At 41.1% G+C, this 17,565-nt stretch overlaps 2 protein-coding genes across 2 annotated transcripts; both read left to right on the top strand.

The window, feature by feature from the left end:
* The first annotated feature begins 795 nt into the window (after positions 1-795).
* Positions 796-3,788, top strand: iyd (iodotyrosine deiodinase). The gene is made up of 5 exons (XM_079366465.1): positions 796-1,107; positions 2,531-2,725; positions 2,844-3,003; positions 3,184-3,340; positions 3,502-3,788. The coding sequence occupies exons 1-5, from the start codon at positions 918-920 to the stop codon at positions 3,682-3,684; spliced, it is 885 nt and encodes a 294-aa protein (XP_079222591.1). The 5' UTR covers positions 796-917; the 3' UTR covers positions 3,685-3,788.
* Positions 3,789-4,831: 1,043 nt separating this feature from the next.
* On the top strand, positions 4,832-17,261 carry sec63 (SEC63 homolog, protein translocation regulator). The gene is made up of 20 exons (XM_079344648.1): positions 4,832-5,183; positions 6,232-6,331; positions 7,593-7,707; positions 7,908-8,020; positions 8,167-8,228; positions 8,521-8,579; positions 8,790-8,840; positions 8,952-9,060; positions 9,173-9,267; positions 9,380-9,512; positions 9,825-9,917; positions 10,021-10,166; positions 10,283-10,430; positions 10,678-10,760; positions 10,935-11,003; positions 11,115-11,267; positions 11,358-11,528; positions 11,642-11,842; positions 13,873-13,977; positions 14,817-17,261. The coding sequence occupies exons 1-20, from the start codon at positions 5,060-5,062 to the stop codon at positions 14,952-14,954; spliced, it is 2,268 nt and encodes a 755-aa protein (XP_079200774.1). The 5' UTR covers positions 4,832-5,059; the 3' UTR covers positions 14,955-17,261.
* Positions 17,262-17,565: the final 304 nt, after the last annotated feature.

Below are 17,565 nucleotides of genomic sequence, written 5' to 3'. Positions count from 1 at the left end.
AGCCTCTTGATTAAAATATCTGCGTCTGACACCAGGAGTAGTGGGATATTATTTATTTAAAGGTTCATCTGATTAGGGAACGATAGAAAAAAAACTAAGATAAACTTGAACAATCATCTGATGTATGCACCAAGACACTTGTCCCTAGTAGGGCTTTTAGTTAAGAATAACAATACTACAGATTAACATTATTTGTTTATTACTTTTAGATAAGTGTATCTGACAGAACATGAAGGAGTGCACAGGCAGGAACAATAAAGATTGAAAAAGAAAATAGAAAATTCCTAATTTTCAATCAACTGGGAATCTACGGAGACGGTAAAGTCCCAGAAAGTAAAGCACACAGAAGATTATTATTATTTTTTTGTTTACTTTTTCGGACTTCAGGGCTCTTTAGGAAGTGTGCGGTAGCACTTGGTTGGACACCCCTAGTGTACAGAAACAATACTTATAGTAGGTGGACACACTGTAGATATTTGTTCAATTTGAATAAACAGTAGTAGTTTATTCATGTTTACTATTTTGAGAAAGTGGAAAAAAAGTTAATGAATATAGCCAGGCATATGTGAAAAATAGGCTATGGTAAAAGACAGAACTAATTGAAAATGAAGTTCATACTCAATGTTACAACTCATTGACACTGAAAGAATATTCACTTACTGCTCCTTGGGCATTGTACATTGTAAAGCCGTGTAAAGTACATTGGGCATGGTGAGAGATGTTTCTTTACTGCTTGATAGGTTTAGTCATTAACAACTCTGTTGAGAACTCCAGAGCTCACAATGTCCATGCATAAGAAAGGAGGAGGCAGTTTGACCGTACAGACAAAACCCAGGGTGCTCTTTTTTTAAGTTACATAACAGCAGGTCTGCGTTCAGCTCGGTTCACGTCCTCCTCTTGTTTCTGCACGGGTTGTCATGCCTCTCCTATCAGTCCTGACTCCGGTCCTGGCCTCGGTCCTTTGCTTGGTGTTGGGCTTCATGTTGGTGAAATCACGTGAGGCTAAGACCAGCTCGACCTCGGGGATAAAAACTGAAGATAAGGACTTTAAACCATGGGTGGACCAGGATTTACAGGACGATACAGAAACCACAGCGAAAGAAGAAGGTAGACTGTGAGGTTTAACGGAAACCTTATTGTCCTCATTTCGCAGCTGAAGTTTTTGAGTTAACTTGAGTTTTTCACGCAAAAAGCAACTATTGGTCCTTGAATTGTTTTTGGACTTTTTTATTAGTGTTAACGTGTTTTTGTTTTGAAACTGGCTTAATCAGTAATGGCGAAAGACCTTGTAGTTTCTTCTCCTTTGATGATGATGATGATGATGTGTAGCTGATGAAGAAATATTATTTATATTGCAAGCAAGTCAGTGTCAGCGGATATTTTTACGTTTTTTAGTTTTTCATTTTTACGTTTTTATTTGTACGTTTTATAAAACGTTTATTAACAAAGTCAAGAAACAGCATCAGTCCAGATTAGCCATGGTACCTGGGAGAGTCAGCAGCCAACTGTGAGCCCCCATGAACAAAGAAAGAGACTAGTATTTATACAGCATTGATCCAAGCAACATCAGAACATGTTTGTCCTACTTTGGACTCTGTTCAACAGTTAGCATTTAGGTCCACATCATCATTCACGTCCTGCCCTCCTTTATCTTCTCTGGGCAGCATAGAGACATAGGGGTAACTTCTATTATTGTATCTCTTCCTACACCCTATGAGTCAATCATCTATGTCACATCCAAACAATACCTAGCTGTTATCTTACACATTACTGAGGAAGGAGTATGAGCCTTCAACCTCAAATAATCCACTTCAGACTCTTTGATGTTAAACCAAGCTCTAACCTTAAGAACACCAATTGTTTTACTGAAGTTCACATTTTAGTAGCATACTTGCAATTCACATAATTGTTCATATTACACTGTGTCTATGTATAATACACTTCAACCTTCATATTTGATGTAGTGTATTCCTTCCTTGAAATTAAAGATAATTGAAGACTGCATGATAATATTTGGTAAATAAGAAGTCCAGAAACAAAACAGTATTTTCCTTCGAGGAGTGGAACTGACTGTACTACTTGTAGCCACTTGAGAAGCCTGCCTGTATTTGTTTCATTCTTTTACTCATTTGGACTGAATAAAAAACCTGAATAAATTCCTCTATGAAGGTTTATTCTCTGATGGGCCCACTGCCCAACAGAACTGTAGTATTGCTTAATATGTAAATTATGTAATCTGAAACTTGTGCCTGTAACTTCACTAAATCTGAAACATACTATTTACTGTGTAGCTGCATTGCATAGGGACCTGTTAATAATTGTAATACAACAATATAATTCTATTATACTTTCTGGGCCACTTCTGCATCCTCAAACTTTCATTTATACTTTAATGTGAATGCATTTTATAGTTTTGAAGCCACATTAATAATTCAGAACTCAAATCAACGTTTCCCTAAATATCTCAAGTTTATAATATTTAGTTTTCATGAGCTTCTCATAAGCTTGTTTATGTCTTTATTCCCTCTAGAGGACGGTGACTGGGTGGACAGTAATGAGGAGGACTGTCAACATGTGCCCTACACTCCACCAAGTTACCCTGAGGAGATGATGCTTCAGAGGTCCAAGGATTTCTACACTCTGTTGAACCAGCGGAGGTCTGTCAGGTTCATCAGCCCAGAGCCCGTCCCAAGAGAAGTCATTGATAATGTAATCCGCACTGCAGGCATGTTTAGATTAATTCTGCTCCATCTCAACACAAACACAATAAAGAAATTAATTAATGATTTTTCAACTCACTGCTGCCTTTTTGTTCAATTTCTCTCTTGCTCTACTTTGTGCAGGTACGGCTCCTAGTGGAGCTCACACAGAGCCCTGGACCTTTGTTGTTGTGTCAGACCCGGAAATGAAGCATAAGATCAGACAGATAGTGGAAGAAGAGGAGGAGGTTAACTACCGTCAGAGGATGGGGGACAAGTGGGTCACTGATTTGGCCAAACTCAGGTGAGCACACACACACAGTCACCAAACCAATTTCAGTGCTTGTGAATATACAAATGTACCTGACTTCTTACAGCAAATTCTTATTCTTAAAAACACAATCATCAAGGACCAATGAAAAGTTGAACTATTTTCCACTTATACATGTCGATGCCTCCTCCGATTATTTCCCACCTCTCACAGGACAAACTGGATTAAGGATTACTTGGATGTTGCTCCTTACCTGGTCCTCATTTTCAAACAGACCTATGGGATTCTACCAAATGGCAAGAAAAAGACACATTACTACAATGAAATATCAGTCTCCATATCCTGTGGAATCCTATTGGCAGCATTACAGGTAACAAACATTGACATTCTTTCAGACAAATATCTGTCAATCTTATTTTTTTCTTAGTTAAATGACGGCAAAGTTAATACTGTGTACAAAACTGTCCCAGCCTTATGAATATGCAAGCTTTAAAGAACTGTGTCTGTTCTGTCTGTCCATTTGCCAAACAGAACGTGGGTCTTGTAACCGTCACGTCGACGCCTCTTAACTGCGGTCCCAAGCTCAGGGTCCTCCTCAAGCGGCCGGTCAATGAGAAGCTGTTGATGTTACTTCCTGTCGGTTATCCTGCTGCTGACGCCACAGTGCCTGATTTGAAACGCAAGCCTCTGGATGATATCCTTGTGCACATATGAAAGAATTGACCTGCAAAGAAAATAAAGTACAAAAAAGGAAATCTAATTTCTCCTTGCCATATTCATCGCAGGTAAAAAAATAAATAAAAACAATAAAAATTCCATCATTACTGAAATGAGTTTTTGTTGTGCATAGAAACTTTCAAGCGAGCCAAAGCCATTGTTTGACAATATTGAGGTATGGAATTTTAGTGTATCTCAATATCAATCTGTACTTTGAATATATAACTGATAAGCATAACTTCACATGCCATTTGTCTCACTTTGAAGGTATAATTGTCAATAATAGCCCTGCTTTTTGGTTTTGCTACATCTAACTAATGGTTATTCAATGGGTTCAATGAACCTTGTCAAAAACAAACAGATTGGTATCAATCGACAGGCATGGTTTCTACTGCGTTCACCAACAAATAATACAGCTTTTGTCCACATGTAAACTGTAACCATATCAGAGTTAACTATACTACTTATCTGTACTGTAAAAAAACTGTGATATGCATGGACAATAACATAAGAGCTTACAGTAATACTGTAAATTTCTCCTCTCGCGAGATGAATGAAGGATTATCTTATCTTATCTTAAGAGTCTGAGTTGAGTGTTTTTATCTTTTAATAGAGCCAGACAAAGTTTAAACATGTAATTGCGTTTCTCTCCAAAAATGACTAAACGATAGGTCAAGCTTGTGGGAATAGGAGATTTAGCCAAATGAAGTCTTTTAACATCTTACTGGTTGACTATTTAAATATTGTAGGCTAGGCCAGATGTTCTCACATTTTTTTAGCTCATGGACCCTTTTCATGATGAGACACTTTTTCAAGGACCTCTTTCATTATCGTAAAGTTGACAAGCATATATTAATACAAAGTATTCATTTAGTATGGAATACTTTGCCACGATAGAACTAGGCTACATTTTGGTTTTTTTTAAAAATTATTATCTTTGTGACTATGAAGTGACCAACATGTCAAGATCCTATCAGATATGATAAACTGGCACAAAACTAAAGTGGGCGGGAGTATTGGACAAAAGAGCTGATGTTATTGGTGCAAGTCATAACCTATGGTCCGGCGGGTCCGTGGACCCACTTACTTAGAAAACCACTCGACTTTAGAAAGCCTTTCGCACGCTGCTGCTCTGTCATATCTCCATGCTGCCACCAGGCGTCAGCAGCGACCAGAAGAGGGCCGAATCATATACGAGAGAAGAAGAAAAAGCGGCACATTGCGCATGCGTACACCACGTACACCGATGTTCAGCGCTGCTGTGACTGGATGCTAGCTGGCTAGCTGACGCTCTGTCAAGTCGCACACATTGGGCCAGAAAGGGGGGAAGCGTAGCGGTGGAGAAGAAGGGCGACCCGAGCGCCGCTACGAAATGGCCGGCCAACAGTTCCAGTACGATGACAGCGGCAATACTTTTTTCTATTTCCTCACGTCCTTCGTGGGGCTCATTGTGATCCCGGCCACTTACTACCTCTGGCCCCGGGATCAGAATGCAGGTAAGGCCCGATGTCTGGCTCTCTGCTAACTTGGCTAACTCACTTACCCGAGCAACGTCAAGTGTTCACACTGTATCTTGGCTCCTGAAACACTCAGCCTGTTAATCTGACAAGCTTTGCAAAAGGATGCGGATGCTTCACAACTTAACCTAATGCCACCTGAACGTGTTATTTGTAAGCTTGCCAGCGTCACAAAGGAGGTGTTCACGTCTTGTTGTACAAGTCAGGCAGTATTAACTCATGAGCTTTAGTGATTACCTGCCCTCATGTTATCCACAAGTTTGAACTCTACACATGTAGCTGGTGTTGTTGTGTTGCTCATAGGTAAATGTAAATCCAGGAAAGCTCTGCAGCTTGGATAAACCTGATCTCTGCAGATCTGTATGTCAACAAAACACCATATGTAAGATGTATTCTAGCAAACTTTACTACCCTGGTCTCCTGGATATGACTGAAAAGGACCAGAGTATTGCCAGGTTAATTTGTTGTTTACAATTCTTTATATGATTATTGAATTCAAACTGGTGCATGCAAGCACAATAAGCAAACCTTGCAGTGTCCAAGGTGCAATGTCATAATGCAATCCACATTTTTGAACTCGTTTCAAGCTGAATGAAGTAAAACCTTTCCGTGCTTGGCTTGCACAACAATGTTTTTGTTGTCAGTAAGACAACGTCATAATGTTGCGTTAGAGCATCCTAGCCTGACTAGTTAAGCTTTATCATTACTGACTGTTAATAACATGCAGGGTTGTCATACCAGCATTTTAAACTTGTTCCTTGATTTAAAAATGTTGGACAGCTTTTCGTTTTTGTTTTTTTAAAACTGCTTTTTTGTTTGTTTGTTTATTTTTGTGGACTTTAAACTGCATGAGTTTGCTTGCCGTATTTATATTTTTGACAGATTCATTCAATACTGAAATCATTAAAATAATAGAGATTATCTTGTTTAAAAATAAGTAATATTTGAAATGTTATCTAACAACCAAAAAATGTCTAAACCCAACTCACACTGAGTGATTTCTCTCTGTCTGTCCCTTTTTTTCCAGAACAACTGCGTCTGAAAAGCCTCAGAAGGGTTCATGGCAGGTGTTTGTGGTACCGGCTCAGGCAGATGAAGTCACAGCAAAGCATTGTCCCCACACTGAAGTGAGTCCTTTTTAGAATACTGAATGCTTGTGGATGAACTTTTTGTCAGTCATTAAAGGTCCTACCAGGTAAAATGTCCACAGGTAGCATCTCTAAAAGGTGATCCTGCACTCTTCTTACTCAGTGTGTGCAGTTGTTGCTGTGACAGATGAGTGGCACTAACTTTCGTTGAGGTATAAAAGGTTTCCTCCTTTCTCTCTTGTTGTTCAAGTCTGCTGTTTGTGTTCGACTTGACCGGAGTTGTTTGTGTTGACAAGATAGTCTCCTGCTTCTTCTAGTGTGTTTCCAGCAGGACATAGATGGTTGTCATTGTTGTGTTAACATGAGGCAAAGGCCCATTGAGGCTCGCTGTCTGCAGCGTAGGCAGGCTCGAGTTTAGATGTGTGGAAGTGGGTCATTTTTGGCACTCTGTCTGGTCTCTCCATTTTGTGTGCAGTCGGCGTAAACACTGAGCTCGACTGTTTAACATTTCTATTAACATGACTCTGTTTTACTCAGTGTTGTTTATCTCCCCGGTGAAGAGGGAGCTGTTGGAGTGCTGTGTCCTGTATGTTGTCTCTGCCTTCTCAGACGTTTGTCTCTGCGTGTCCACTTCCCACTCCATTCCTGTCACTAGACCTACTTCTTCTTCTTCCTCTCAAAAGTCATGCGTCTTTTTTTTATCCTGGTTGCATTCGAGGCTGAAGCCGATAGAAGCTTTTTGTATATTTATTAACCAGAATGGATCCAAAAAAATTGAAGCATCCTGTCCAAAGCTCAGCATCTATGTCCTCATCACAGCTGTTTCATCATCACAACTGTGGTGTTTATTATAAACAACCAACATGTATTTTTTTTTTTTCTCCTCAGCCAAGCCACTCAGGCATCTCTGGGCTATTGAATGGTTGTCATGGCAACAGATGCTGCAGAGGAGGCCATAGGGTTTTGCCATTGTCATGGAAACAAGTTCAACTTCAATGCATAAATACCAAACTAAACAAAGTCGGACCCTGTGCTGTACTTCCGCTTTGTATGCAGTTAATAAAGACGAGACCTTGTGCGCCTTAAAGCCTCCTGTAGTGTCCATAGTTGTTTGGGTTCTTTTTGGCACATTGGCTGTGCAGTTTATCTTCATTTCAAACAGTGATAATAATCACAAGCCACAGTGTGAAAATGAAACGGTTCTGTTTTTGTCTCCACAAAACAAGAGAATTTACATGTTATTTATTCCTGTTTGTTTTGCCATTCTTTTTTTCTTTTTTTTTTTTTTTTTTATATATAGGAAAGCTGCCTTGTTATTTGGCTGGGCTGTGTTCCTGCTGTTAGCCTACAAGGTCTCCAAGCTGGACAGAGAGTACCAGGAGTACAATCCATATGAAGTCCTCAACTTGGACCCGGTAAACACAAATACAACACACAGTGTTTTACATTCTACAAAGCCTCTGAAGTTCCCCTAGAAATGTTTTTTTATTCTGGGTACACACACAATGTGTGAGCCAGAATGTCTTCCTTTGAGATTAAAAATCTTGAAGCGTGACTTTTGAGACTACACAGCTAACTGTTGATTTAAATATGAATGTATTGTATTTGTCTCAAGGGGGCATCGCTTTCAGAAATCAAGAAGCAATACCGTGTATTGTCGCTCAAGTACCACCCTGACAAAGGTGGTGATGAGGGTACATTCATGAGAATTGCGAAGGCATACGCTGCGTAAGTGTCAATAATCACATCATGACTTCATTAGCCAGGAAGCTTGTATGCATCTGCATAGTTACATAGAAAACATTTAAATCTGTAATGTAAGCTGCAAAAATGAAAGCCTTTGAGTCATCATTTTGATTTGCCTGTTCCAACAGTCTGACCAATGAACAGTCGCGACAAAACTGGCAAATATACGGCAACCCAGATGGTCCGGGAGGTGAGTAAAGCGCCCTCAAATCTCACAGTATGATGAATTATTTGTACGTGATGACAAAGCATCTGTGAGTGACGCTGAGGAGTCGGCCTTTTGTGCTCGTGATGACTGAGGAGACAGCTGACATCCAGAGCAGACAACTAACAAGTGTCTTGTCTATTTCACACACGCTTGCACTGTTAGTGTGAATTATGCATCGTCACTGGGCACAAATAACAACATTGTTTTTTGTTTTACAGATTTTGGTGGCTGCTAAAATAAAAGGGTCTGTCACATTTTCTGTCTCTCTTTCTAGCGACCAGTTTTGGCATCGCCCTGCCCGCCTGGATTGTTGACCAGAAGAACTCGATGCTGGTATTCTATTTAGATTAATTCAGTGTTTGTTTGTTTGTTTGTTTCTGACAAAGCCTGTCTGGTTTTGTTGTCTTTTAATACAAGCAGGCAAATGTTATATGTGATTCCAAGGCTATAATAGTATAACAGAACTGCCATTTATAATCTTACCCTTTATCGAGCTGTAGGTGTTTTTCCAGGTCTGATTTCGTTCTCATTTGCCTCTCTCAGGTGCTGTTAGTTTACGGACTAGCCTTCATGGTCATCCTTCCTGTTGTTGTGGTGAGTTTTCAAACTAAGTTCTGCGCAAAGGATGTTACACTTAGTTTTCATTTTTCCTACTCATCGTTTTTTTTTTTCTATTTCTTTTCCTTCTCTTTCCCTTCATAACAGGGCACATGGTGGTACCGCTCCATCCGATACAGTGGAGACCAGATCCTCATCAACACTACCCAGCTCTTCATGCATTTCATGTACAAGACGCCAAACATGAACATGAAGCGTACGTTCTCGCATCAGCACTGTGTATATTTATCAGAAGAGTTCGAGAAAACGTGTACGTGAAGCTGCATTGTCCCCTTCACCTTTTTGTGTTGACCGATTCTGCCTTCCAGGGCTAGCCATGGTGTTGACGGCAGCGTTTGAGTTTGACCCTCGCAGCAATAAAGAAGCCACCATAAGGCCCACGGACAACATTGAAGTGCCGCAGGTAATGGCAGACGAGGGCACCGTTTGCTCCGCAGGCAAGGAAACGTGCATATTTGAGCAGGTACGTTTCCCGACTTGTTGCCGTACACGATCTCTTCTTGTGTTTCTTGCAGTTGATCCGTGAGTTGGGAAACATTAACGTGAAGAAGAAAGAGCCTCCGTTCTGCTATCCTTACAGCCTGAAGGCCAGAGTCTTAGTGCTTGCTCACCTGGCACGCATGGACGTATCAGAGGAGTTAGAGGAAGGTAAGACAATTCAAATTTAAAATATGACATTATGCTTTTTTTTTTTTTTTTTTTTTAAGGGAATAGATCCATCATAACATATTTTTAGCTATCCATTTATAATGACTGTCTCAAAAGCTGCTCTAAGAGGGCTGAGGAGGACTTTTATTTAATTTAGTTATGGAATACGTCACTACTTTATAATGAGAGCACAACTGTTCTTGTGTGTCAATTAGGACAAGCTGTTTAAAGAAGTTAGATTACCCTTTTTTCCATCTTTGGAGCTTGTCTCGAGAAATTGATGTGTGTGTGTGTGTATTTTTGTTTTTCTAGATCAGAGGTTTGTGACGAGGAAGAGTCCGGCTCTCCTTCAGGAGATGATTAACGTGGGCTGTCAGCTGACCATGATGGCCAACAGCAGAGGAGGTAAACACAAACGCTCACATAGTTCCAGTGAACGGCTCAAGAGTTATCTCTTTTGAATCACTCACCTTTTTTCCCATCAGTAAATAAATGTGTGCATTTGCAGGTTTCCATGCTCCTCGTCTGGTAACCATAGAGAACTGCATGAAATTGACCCAAATGATCGTACAGGGTCTGCAGGAGTCAAAGTCCCCTCTGCTGCAGCTCCCCCACTTCGAGGAGGAGCACCTTCGCTACTGCATCTCCAAGAAGGTAAACGATGAGTGTGTTTAAATGATCATGTTCTTTGTACTTAAGAAATCGAGAGAAAACAACAACAAAATGCACGTTTTGATTGGTAATGGTTCGCTTGTTTGTTTTCTCTTTAGTATAAAGTTCGGAGCCTCCAGGATCTTGTCAGCCTCAAGGACTCGGACAGGCGCAGCATGCTGCGTTTCCTCGGGGAGGAGAAGTATGATGAAGTCATGGCTGTGCTGGGCAGCTTCCCTCACATCAACATGGATACCAAACTGCAGGGTTTGTCCTGATAAACACACAAACAATCACACTTTGATTCAGACAAACACTAGCATGAAAATCAAACGTCATTGTATACAGTTAGGAAAAATATTTACTATACCACAATCAGTTTTCTTAAGTTGCTGCCCACTTTAGGTCAAATAATTAGCACAAGCGCAGTGCAGATTTTGCCAGATTCTGTAGGAGTGTTTTCAGACTATTGAAAGTTATATATTTTTTTTTAATCTCCTTGTGTTTTTTGCAGTCCTGGATGACGAAGACAGCAATAACATCACAGCAGGATCTATTGTCACAGTAACTGTGACGTTAACCAGGAAACGGATGGCGGTGAGAAATTATTGCATTTTATTATCACAACTACACCCGAGTTACTGGAAAGCAACTTTTGGGAAAGATTTTATTAGTTTTTCCTTTGAGATGCACTTCCTGAGATGGCCACTAGAGTGTGCTGTCGTCTGAAATGATCCGGGTTTTTTTTTTGTTTTTTTTTTTTTTGTTAAGGAGGTCTTTGAAAAGGAGCAAGAGTCCACGCTGTGCCCATCAGAGGAGGCAACCGCTACTGAGGACGCAGTAAGGATGCGATGCACACATAACACCTTTTCTCATCTCAGACCCAGACAATGAAATGGCAAAAAAGTTTGAAATGTTTCACTTAAAGTTATTTCTCATGTCTGTGCAAAGACTGGAGACTCAAAAGCCAAAACAAAAGTGTGGCAGAACAAGAGTAAAGGGGCAAAGAAGACGGCAAAGTCCAAGAAGAAAAAATTAACCAAGAAGAAGGCCACTCCTGCACCCGTCAAAACTAAGCAGGCCAATGGCAATGTGGCAGGAAATGTAAGGGTTCAAGCACAGGCCAATTAATTTACCTTGCGTAAACAATCGATGAATTTGCATCAACATTTTGTTTTCCTGTCGATGACACAGGAAGTTGTTGCAGCAGCAACAACTGCAAAGGAGGAGGACGATGAGGCCTCCGACAAGGGCAGTGACTCGGACGAGGGTGAAGCAAACAAGGACTCTCCCAGCGAGAGAGACGAAGACAGTGACAAACAAAGCGACACAGAGGTGGACGAGATAGGTGGCGACGATGAAGAGGTCAGAAAACCTCAAATGAGTGCATATGTTGGTGTGGGGGGGGGGCAAATGAGAAGACGTGAAGGACACTGCTTGTAACTAACCCCATGCTCCTCTTCACACCGGCCGGTCAGGAGTGGGAGGCGTTGCAGCAGAGCATCCAGCGGCGAGAGCGAGCCCTGCTGGAGACAAAGTCAAAGGTGACGCATCCCGTCTACAGCCTTTACTTTCCCGAGGAGAAGCAGGAGTGGTGGTGGCTTTACATCGCTGACCGCCGAGATCAGACCCTCGTCTCCATGCCGTACCACGTGTGCACGCTAAAAGACACAGAGGAGGTTAGTTAATTGTTTGTGCATGTGAAGGTATCTCTTACTTTGACCATACTGTCAAATGCTCTGCGTCCTGAGTGATGGATCATATTTCCCAATGTTTTCTATGCATTACTGCTCACAGAGATGGTTGTTTCCAGAGGCGCTGCTTGTCACTAAGCAAGGCAGGCAACTGCTTGGGTCCCCAGAGTGCTGACAAAATGTAAAATGAAACACCGACCCATAATGTGCACATTTTGAATTGACAGTCAGAAATCTCCCTAAGGAGGTTCTATCTGACAGCATTCACTTTCATCGCCCTGCTGAACGTTGGTTGGAGGGCCCCTCGGACTCTGCAATCACCACTGGTTGTCTTTTCAACATGATGATATTTGTGGGTTGCGTGTCAGCCACTTACTCCTGCAACAACTCCTCTCTGTTAGCTGACACCAGCTTATATACACTAGTACACATGGCATCATCAGAAGCTGCTCCCGTCCTATTGGCTCCCCATTAACACATTCAGCTCTGGTACCGCCTCTACTGTCATCATAAGAAAAATGGAACAAGATAGTCGCCCATTCCCTTTTTTTTCTCCATGTAATAAACAAAAAGATGAGTTTGAAATGTCGCCGTGATGAATGTACCTTCCTGCACACGGGGGATCAGTTGGTCATTCCTCACAACTGAAGCATGTGCAGAACTCTGTTTTCAGATTTTTGCCTCCCTGTTGGTTTTAGAATAAATAAAAAATGTGCGTTTGTTTTGAAGTCACACGATGGATCAGCTTCCTCCTATATATATCAAACTCCTACACTCCATCAATATCACTGAGGTCCTCTGAGAAGTCTATATTCATCGTCCCTAGTGCTCACTTATGACTCAGGAGTGTCTGACTTTTTTGCTATAGAAATACAAATGCCTTTATTTAGGGACATGGATTCGACTTTTTTAGAAATGAAAGTGAAGTTCTCTGTGATTACTTCTCTTTTTGTCCACCAAAGCAGACATTACAATACTACTTCAGTTACACCGAGTTTACCTTGACAGAAAAGTGAAAATCCTCATATTTGACATCATCAGATAACTTAAACGATGACTTCCTTCCCTCAGTTTGTGTAATCACAGTGTGTCTGCTATACGACAATAGTGTGAGGGTAAACTCCTCACAAATCCTGTTGCTAGGCAACCCCTTGCACTCGGGTCATTATTTCCTCAGAGGAGTCTGTGTGTGTTTATATTAAACCTTTGATCCTGGAATTCTCCTGCTTCAATAAGGATTGACGGTGAGCTAAAAGCTTAATGAGGCCTTTGTGAGTGTGAAGGCCAGCTGTCCCCGCTCTGACGGAATGTAGCCGGCAAGAGGTGACCCACCCGTGCGTAACGCTTCGCTGTCTGGCAATCAATTAGTCTGTCACTTGGACAAATCCTTCTGTTGTTTGTGTTGTATGACTGTGTGTTTGACAGACGTGTTCTTTTTCAGGGAGGGCAGAGGGGCTGCATTCATCAACAAGACACTGAAGGAAATTGCTGCTGTGTTCACAGCTCATTCTCTTCTTACACACTGAATAATGATTAGCCTCATTGTGCTTGTAATTAGATGTTTGCCATATGTAATTGCGCGACATAGTTATCACAGCCCGAGGTAAGGCTGGTCTAATATTTACAGTTGGACCCCATCATTGTGTGGCGGTTCATTTGTGATTACCTACCACGCCGTGTCCCTCTGAGGCTGCTGCAGATGTCATCACATAATACAGATTTTTTTTTTTTCCAGTTTGTAATATTCAGCAGTGATTATCCTGGGTATATTTGATGCTTCTATTATCTTCTGTTTGGATGGGAAATGAGTATGAGAAAAAACCCTCTTGAACTGTAAATGACTGTCACCTTGTTTCTTCATGTGCTGCCAATTCTATTTTGACATCAGTAACAATTCAGCCATAAAATGCTGTACTATAACAGTGCTCCTAATGAAAAGAGCGACCCTGCCCTGTTAAGTGCTCCTGTGATTGGATTTGACAGCTAAGTGTGTTTTTTGTGTTGTTGTGTTCCAGGTGGAGCTGAAGTTTCCCGCCCCCTCCAAAACAGGAAATTACCAATATTCTGTCATCCTCCGTTCTGACTCCTTCCTGGGACTGGACCAGATAAAACCACTCAAGGTGAATAAAAAGCTGTGTGTGTATGTGTGTGTTTACATGTGTGTGCACTTGTGATTTTGTTTGAAGGATGCCTTGTACCTTGTGCCTTCAACGTGTAACTTTCAGAGTAGATGTCTCACTTCATCCCCGTCTCTGAGCCCTCCCTTAGTGTTCCCGACCGGGTGCAGACCACTCAGGGTGCTACTCTCACGATTACACTGCGTGACATTATGCCTCTTCAAAAAGCGTCACGTGGTGTGCATCACTCACAATTGGAGCCCCCTGCCGAAACAAGATAGCTCACATCACTCAGGCTTCGTCCATTTATATTTACAGTCTGATAGTTCAGGGCTTACCTTCTGATTACGATTTGGGTAATTGTCTCTGTCAGACCCGCTCCCCAAGCTTGAAATACTCTGCTGGGAATTGTTAAGGGGGAGCAAACAGCCACAACTTCATAAAGGTGTTTCACAAGAGGCTGGCAGAAAAAAAAAAAAGTCTGAATAAAGATGCAGTGAAAATGTTTCCAGCTCTTCAGATTACCTGGATGGTGTCAGGACATTTTCAGCAGCAGGGTAAAAGGAGCAAAATGGGGGGTACAACTGCAAGTATCCAGAAAGGAAGTCAAAGCCCCAACATTTATTAGGACTTGTCCACAATCCTACTGGCTACACCAGAGGCAAGATCAGTGTGAAATAAGCGAATGGGTTCCAAGATTGTCGTCAGTTAAACAAACGTTTAAAGTGATTGGCCTCATTTTCCGTTTAGTTTGGTTCAGTTATGTTGGTTGGAAAGACAGTTTATCAAATTAAAAGAAATAGGCCCACCGTGTGCTAAAAGATATGAATCTTGTTTCCCAGCTGGAGGTCCATGAGGCCAAGGCCATGCTCGACAACCACCCACAGTGGGACATCCCTGACACAGAGGAGGAGGACGAGGAGCAGGAGGACAGTGACGGAATCGAGGAGAGTGAAGAAGACGAAGAGGACAACGACTGAATGCGGACAACCACAAACACACATGCTCAGACCCCACGCTCTCCCGACTTCCATGAACTCGCAACCCACCCACCCACCCACCCACCGATGACCCTACAACAGCACCCAAGAGCAGTGAACGAGGAGGGGAGAACACACTAAATCGCCAGGGACAGTTTATACACCCAGAGCACCTTCCTCCATCCTATCTTTATAACGACATGGACTTTGGCCCCGCCCTTCCACCTCCTGTTTTCTACAGCGACTTGTTCATTAAACTTTCTGCTGAAGCAGAGGATAGTTCTGTGAATACTTGCCCTGGCCCCTGTATGTGACTGGATGCATATGAGAGTGTGTGTGTGCGCGTCTGTTACAATATCGATGAATGGTTAGTGTGTTTGTAACCTTGTATGCGTTTGTACAGGTATGAAATATTGACGCACTGTGGACTGGAGGACCTATGATTTGGGCTCTTTTTCTTTAGGTTGGGGAGAGGGGATGTAAAACAGCTGATTCCGCATTTAACAAAAACACAGTGATCTTTGCATGGAAGTCATGACACCGCTTTCACTCCTAATTTTTAAATTCACTCAGCACCAATGTTTTCCACGCCAATGACACTTTCTATTGTACACTCAAACTTGCAGAAGTGCAAGCTTTCTCCCTCATCCATCCAGGTCAACCATCAGGTCATTTGCACCTCTCAGCACACAGGAACATGGTTGAGTCTCGTCATTTTTTTAAACAATGTTTTGGTTTCATACCAGCTAGTCACTTGTCCATAGTTGAACTTACTGTTCTGTAGAGGGGATGCTCTCCAAAGCCTGTTGGGATCTACATAAAACTGTGCTTCTCTGAATGAGATGGCTGTTTTTAGGCAGGTGGATCATTTATGACATCAAGTGCAAGGCTGAAAAATACAAATCCTGCAGTGTTAGGGTTAGTTTTAATTGTCACTACTCTCCCTGTCCATGTACCATATACGAATTGTGAGTTTTCTTTTCTTTTCTTTTTTTTAAAGGGGCCCAGATAATCATATGTATAATAATATCCATAGTCTCAGCTTTTTTTTTCTTGTTACAATTGTAGCACATTCCAGTGTAAAATCATTGTCCAAAATGGCCTTACAACACAACAAACACCACAACATACACGTCTGTGGGTGCTATGCACCAGTACTTCTTAGGAGAGCAGAACATCTTATTTTTTTTGTGTTTGTATATTAAAAACTACAGTGTTTCTCTTTATGTTTCAGTTTGGATTTAGCCTCTTAATGATAACCTTGATGTATCAGTCTTGGAATACATAGCACTGATCTCATGGGAACACCTTTAATATTTACAGTTCTGTCTAATCAAAGAGGATTAGCAGTTGTGCATGGTTATAAGCCTATCTTAAAAGGATTGAAGTGCAAAATCCCCAAAAAACCAATGCAAAATCTTGCAACAAAATCTATTTAAAGTCATTTTGCGCGTCGAACTAGTTTTCCCCGAGCTTTCTCTCTTTAACCATTACAGCAGAACTACTTCAGCTTTGTAAGGACAATTGCCATTGTCCCATTTCAGATCGAATTTTAATTCCCTCCACCAAATCTTCAGGAATCTTTTTTTTTTTTTTTTATAAACATCTGAGGTATGCTAGCAGCCCTGGCTGACAACAAGAACCCCAGTCATTAAATATGTTTCCTTCCTGTTTGTTATATCAAATGTAACACCTACATCTTTGTATTATTTTCTTCCAGGTTCACTTATTTTTTACTTCAGTTAAACACGAGTGCAAAAAAAAAAAAGGATAATCAGAGCTTCCATGTGCTGCTCTGTGGGCTTTTACTGTATGTCAATGACTTGGCAGTTTATTTTTTAATAAGAAAAATAATCTTTTATCAGTAATATCCCCAGTCAATATTGTGTTTTTCTTTTTTTATAGCATTTGCTGCTGTTTTATGTTGGTGTGGGAGAGAAAAAGGTATGGATATGTGTGTAGGCTTACATGACATCCCAAACACATGCTTACACAAAGTCAAACATGAATTATACCCTACTGTAATTGTGCTAAGGGAAGGTGTTTGCGAACAGGTTATATTTTACTCTGAGTATTTATCGCTCTGCAATAGAATGTAGCATCAGTGATTAATGCTGTGTGGAAAAAAAAAACTGCAGTGAGGTTAAATACGACACCATCTCTCTGAAACAGACCTCGTCCACCTCATGTTGGACAAACTACCCAATGACTATCTGCCACTTTTGTTTACAAAGGAACTGTCATTGTAAATGGAAAATTATATTATTTGTATTTAAAATCATTTCAAATAAAAACTTTTAAATGAGATGGCGTAACCCCCCCCTCCCAAAAAAAAAAAAAAAAAAAAAAGCTTTGCGTAATGCCAAAACATGAGGTTATGTCTCTGTAAGAAACAGGTAAGTTTTCAGACCTTGGAAGTTTTTCCTAATCTGACATGTCTGCGATGTTTACTGTTTAAAAATGTCCATGGAAGAATCACGATCAGATTTGTTGCCATACAAGTAAAAGTTGTATCTTGGTGATATGGTGAAAAATAATGAACACAAAAACAATAACAGAAAGCAAGCATATACAGTGGGTATGGGAAGTATTCAGAACCCTTTTTACTCTT

The sequence above is a fragment of the Symphodus melops genome, assembly GCF_947650265.1.
Source record: "Symphodus melops genome assembly, chromosome: 1".
In the NCBI taxonomy this organism is placed as follows: Eukaryota; Metazoa; Chordata; class Actinopteri; order Labriformes; family Labridae; genus Symphodus; species Symphodus melops.
The sequence above is the reverse complement of the archived record's forward strand: the minus strand, read 5'-3'. Positions and strand labels throughout refer to the sequence as shown.